At 26.4% G+C, this 3,662-nt stretch overlaps 1 protein-coding gene across 1 annotated transcript in view; it reads right to left on the reverse strand.

Moving 5' to 3' along the window:
* Nip7 (60S ribosome subunit biogenesis protein NIP7 homolog) overlaps positions 1–3,378 on the reverse strand; it is a gene marked incomplete at its 3' end in the record, with an annotated part of 20,510 nt that extends 17,132 nt beyond the window's left edge. The window contains 3 exon segments of the mRNA NM_001163040.1: positions 1,601–1,741; positions 1,820–2,045; positions 3,223–3,378. Coding sequence (NP_001156512.1) covers positions 1,601–1,741; positions 1,820–2,045; positions 3,223–3,278 — 423 coding nt within the window.
* Positions 3,379–3,662: the final 284 nt, after the last annotated feature.

A 3,662-nucleotide genomic window follows, 5' to 3' on the forward strand; every position in this document is an offset into this window, starting at 1 on the left:
CTTCAAATTCATATTTTTAAGCAATTTGAACAATTGTTAAGTTGTTTAAATTAAATTTCTTTTTACAAAATAAAAACTCTTCCTTAGCTAGAGTAGCTATTGGAACAACAATATTATTTATCAAAATTTAAGCTTTATCTAAAAACTATTATACATTAAATACAATGGTTTTTAAATTATGTGATACAGATTAGATAGAATTAGGTATTTAAATAACTTGATTGAATAAGATCTAGATGCCGGGACTAAGAATTTTGTGGAGGTTGGTGGAAGATAATCTATAATTCTATTTTTAATGTTATTATCCTTGAATTCAGTGCTCGAATTAGGATAACCAAGTAGAGGAGCTTAATCCAACGATTTAGAAACTGCGTTCCAAGCGCGCAATTATTCAACACAGACCCGTGGGGGGCCTTGCCCACCACACTCCTGTCTTACATACATTTTGAATACCACTTTTCAACCACACTTTTTGAGTTCCAAATAGATTTAATATATTTTGATAGCAATATCTACATCTTACATGGTTACAGTAGAAAAAAGATTAATAATAATCTACATTTTTATTCAATATACTAAATAGATAACAAAATTAATAATTATTGTTTTTAATTCAAAAGGAACCACATATTTTGATAAGTATAAAAAAATTTAGAAATTTAAAAATTCGATACATAATAACCATAACAGAAAATTGATAACATTTCATTTGGAACATGATTTAAGATAGTACTAGCCCACACAAGTATCTGTGCCTTAGATAATATACTTGTATATGATCTATGAATTACTGACTATATAGGCAAAACACAGGGTGATATTATAATTTTGATATGAAAAATAGTAAAACTTATATAATTGACATCAATTGAAATCTACATTTTAATAAAAAATATTTCTGATATTACTATATTAGTTTGTACCATTCCAAAGGTAATCCCCCGTCCAAGTAAAAAAAAAATAGTAAGGGTACGCATTTTTACTAACATGTGTTGTTTTCATTTTACTGACAAATAACATAGAAAATGTAATATTCAGAAGACTGTTTCACTCCATTATCATTAATATTTGAGTGAATTGACCTATTGTCAAATCTAAAGTTAAGAATATTATCTAAGGCTGGGATACCCAATTACGGCCCTTCACACTTCAAAGTATTAAATAAAAATTAATTCACATTTATCTAAAAATGAACATATATAAAATAAAATACAAAAAAATATTTCTTCTTTTCCTATTGCTTATTGTCAGTTACATATATTGATACTTGTTAATCAGACATGAAAATGTGTCGCAGGATAATTGTCGTTATTAGTTAAAGAAATAACATTATTTTGCACGAACACTAAGTTAAACTGACAAATTTAGTTAAATATTTTTCTATAGGATAGAAGGTGAATTAATAAATTAGTCTAAGATAGTCTAAAATAGCTCATTTGTTCCATATCAAAACAAAATAAAAACAACAAATTTTGTTCAAAATCACAACGAAAGTTGTTTAACAGATAACCTAAATAATAAATATGTATACTAACAAGAACATAAATCAGGAAATATATAACTTAAAATAATATTTTATAGATTATATAACTATATTTACCAAAGGAACATCACTCATTGAGAATACTAAAACTCCTTGGTATTGAGTAGTACTTTCTGTAATTCGCCCAAGACCAGATTTTAAAACATTATGACCATACAGAAATTGTTGTTCAGCGGCAGGTTTTATCCACATTTTATGCTAAAATAACAATTAAGTATAGTAAAAGCAGTTCATATAGCAAATTAATAAAAATGAAAATACGGTTTTAAATTTTACCTGAGCATATGGAGCTAGATAATCTAAAGATGTTATATGTATTCTAAATTTTCCAGACTTGGTAAATTTTCCAAAACATGTACCTATACTAATTATGTTATCAGGATTCATCATGGATCCCATATTTAATACTTTTTCAGATACATAATAAACTCGATCTTTCTTCTCACGAAAACAGTATTTTCCATCTGAACGATCAATTAATAACTTTATATTTGAGCCAATGCTAAAATAAAGATAATAATAATAAAAACATAAAAAGATATATACAAATTTAAAATTAATTCTTACTCATTTATGATTTGACAAAGTATTAGTTAATATTATTTTACTAACATGGCAGTGGATAAAAATACCACAGAAATAAAAACCCCCGTAAAAACCCATAAAAATAAAACTTCAGATGTACAATACTGTATTAACTCAACTAACAAACATAGACTAGTGTCATAGTACATAATATTTTTGATTACTGAAATAAATTGCATTTTTACTATTGGTTAAAATGTTGACATTTTGAGCAATGTTTTACTTAATTATTAATAGTTAACATATACCTATTGTTGGGTGCCTAGTGCCTACTTACATAGTTTCTATATAAAAACCACTGTATAACAGGTATATCATCATTGAGAAGTTCGTTTATTTTAATAAATTTATATTTAATACAAGAATGTTGATTTCTTAAGCAATTTGTTGAATTAAGTTAAAATAATGTTATTATTATGTTGGGTATAATTTGTAATTTTATTTTGGTTGGTGGGTTTTTTAAATAAGTATTTCTTCGATTTCATAAAAATAATATAGGAGAATTTATTTAAATAAACGAGTACAATAATCTAGTTATAATATTACTTATTAACAAACAGTTGGTTTTATGTACAAAACAAATAATAGCAACATTTTTATTAACAAGAAAATTAACACTTGTTTTGTGTTAAAACAAATTAAAATAGAAAATGAAGTTTAAATTAAATTTGAAAAATGAAAATTTATTGAATGGTTAGGTGGGAAGTAAACTTGATTTAAGTCTAAACGCACATAATACTTATATAAAGACAGTCAATAAATTAATTCCTAATTAATTCCAAAAACTAATTTTAATGAAAATATAATAATCAACATAACTAGCCTTTTAATATTGTTGTTGAAAAGAAAATACAGTGATAGAAAATTTAAAATGAAGTACCTTTTGCAAATCTATCAATAAACAAATGCCAGATAAATTTTTCTGGCAAACGTTTAATACTATTTGTGTTGACAAGTTAGTTGGTTATAAAAATGTGTATTTATACCAATGTTTTATATTTATATAATGTATAGAAAAATTTCACCCAAGGCAATAATACAATAAAATTAATTTCAGTCTTAAGCTATGCATGTATGTAAAAAAATTAACTTACTACTTTGACAATTTTTCAAAAAATACTTTCATCCGGTCATCCGTTAATTGTTTCATTTTAACGCAGTGGCTATTTTCACGGGGTACAGGGTAGTTGGACAAAATTAACAGAAAGGTTTTGACAAATTTCACTGAAAATTCAAAAGAAATTTTACGTGCATCGTACAGTGATGTACACGCGGTAGATAAGTAGATAATCTACAGTAGATTTGATAATTCATGATAATAGTCTAGAGTAGTACTTTATTCCATGAAGACCAGAAGTCTACATGTTTTCTAACGTTGGCAACACTGCTGGATCACTGTCCCCATCCTGGTATAAATCGGTTATACCCTGTACCACCATAGAACAATGGTACCACGCACGGCTATAGATAGTATGGCCATGGTTTGAACATTTTCTATCAAAGTGAAAATTAATTTGACTACTACCCCCCCCCC

Source organism: Acyrthosiphon pisum, chromosome A1 (assembly GCF_005508785.2).
Source record: "Acyrthosiphon pisum isolate AL4f chromosome A1, pea_aphid_22Mar2018_4r6ur, whole genome shotgun sequence".
NCBI lineage: Eukaryota > Metazoa > Arthropoda > Insecta > Hemiptera > Aphididae > Acyrthosiphon > Acyrthosiphon pisum.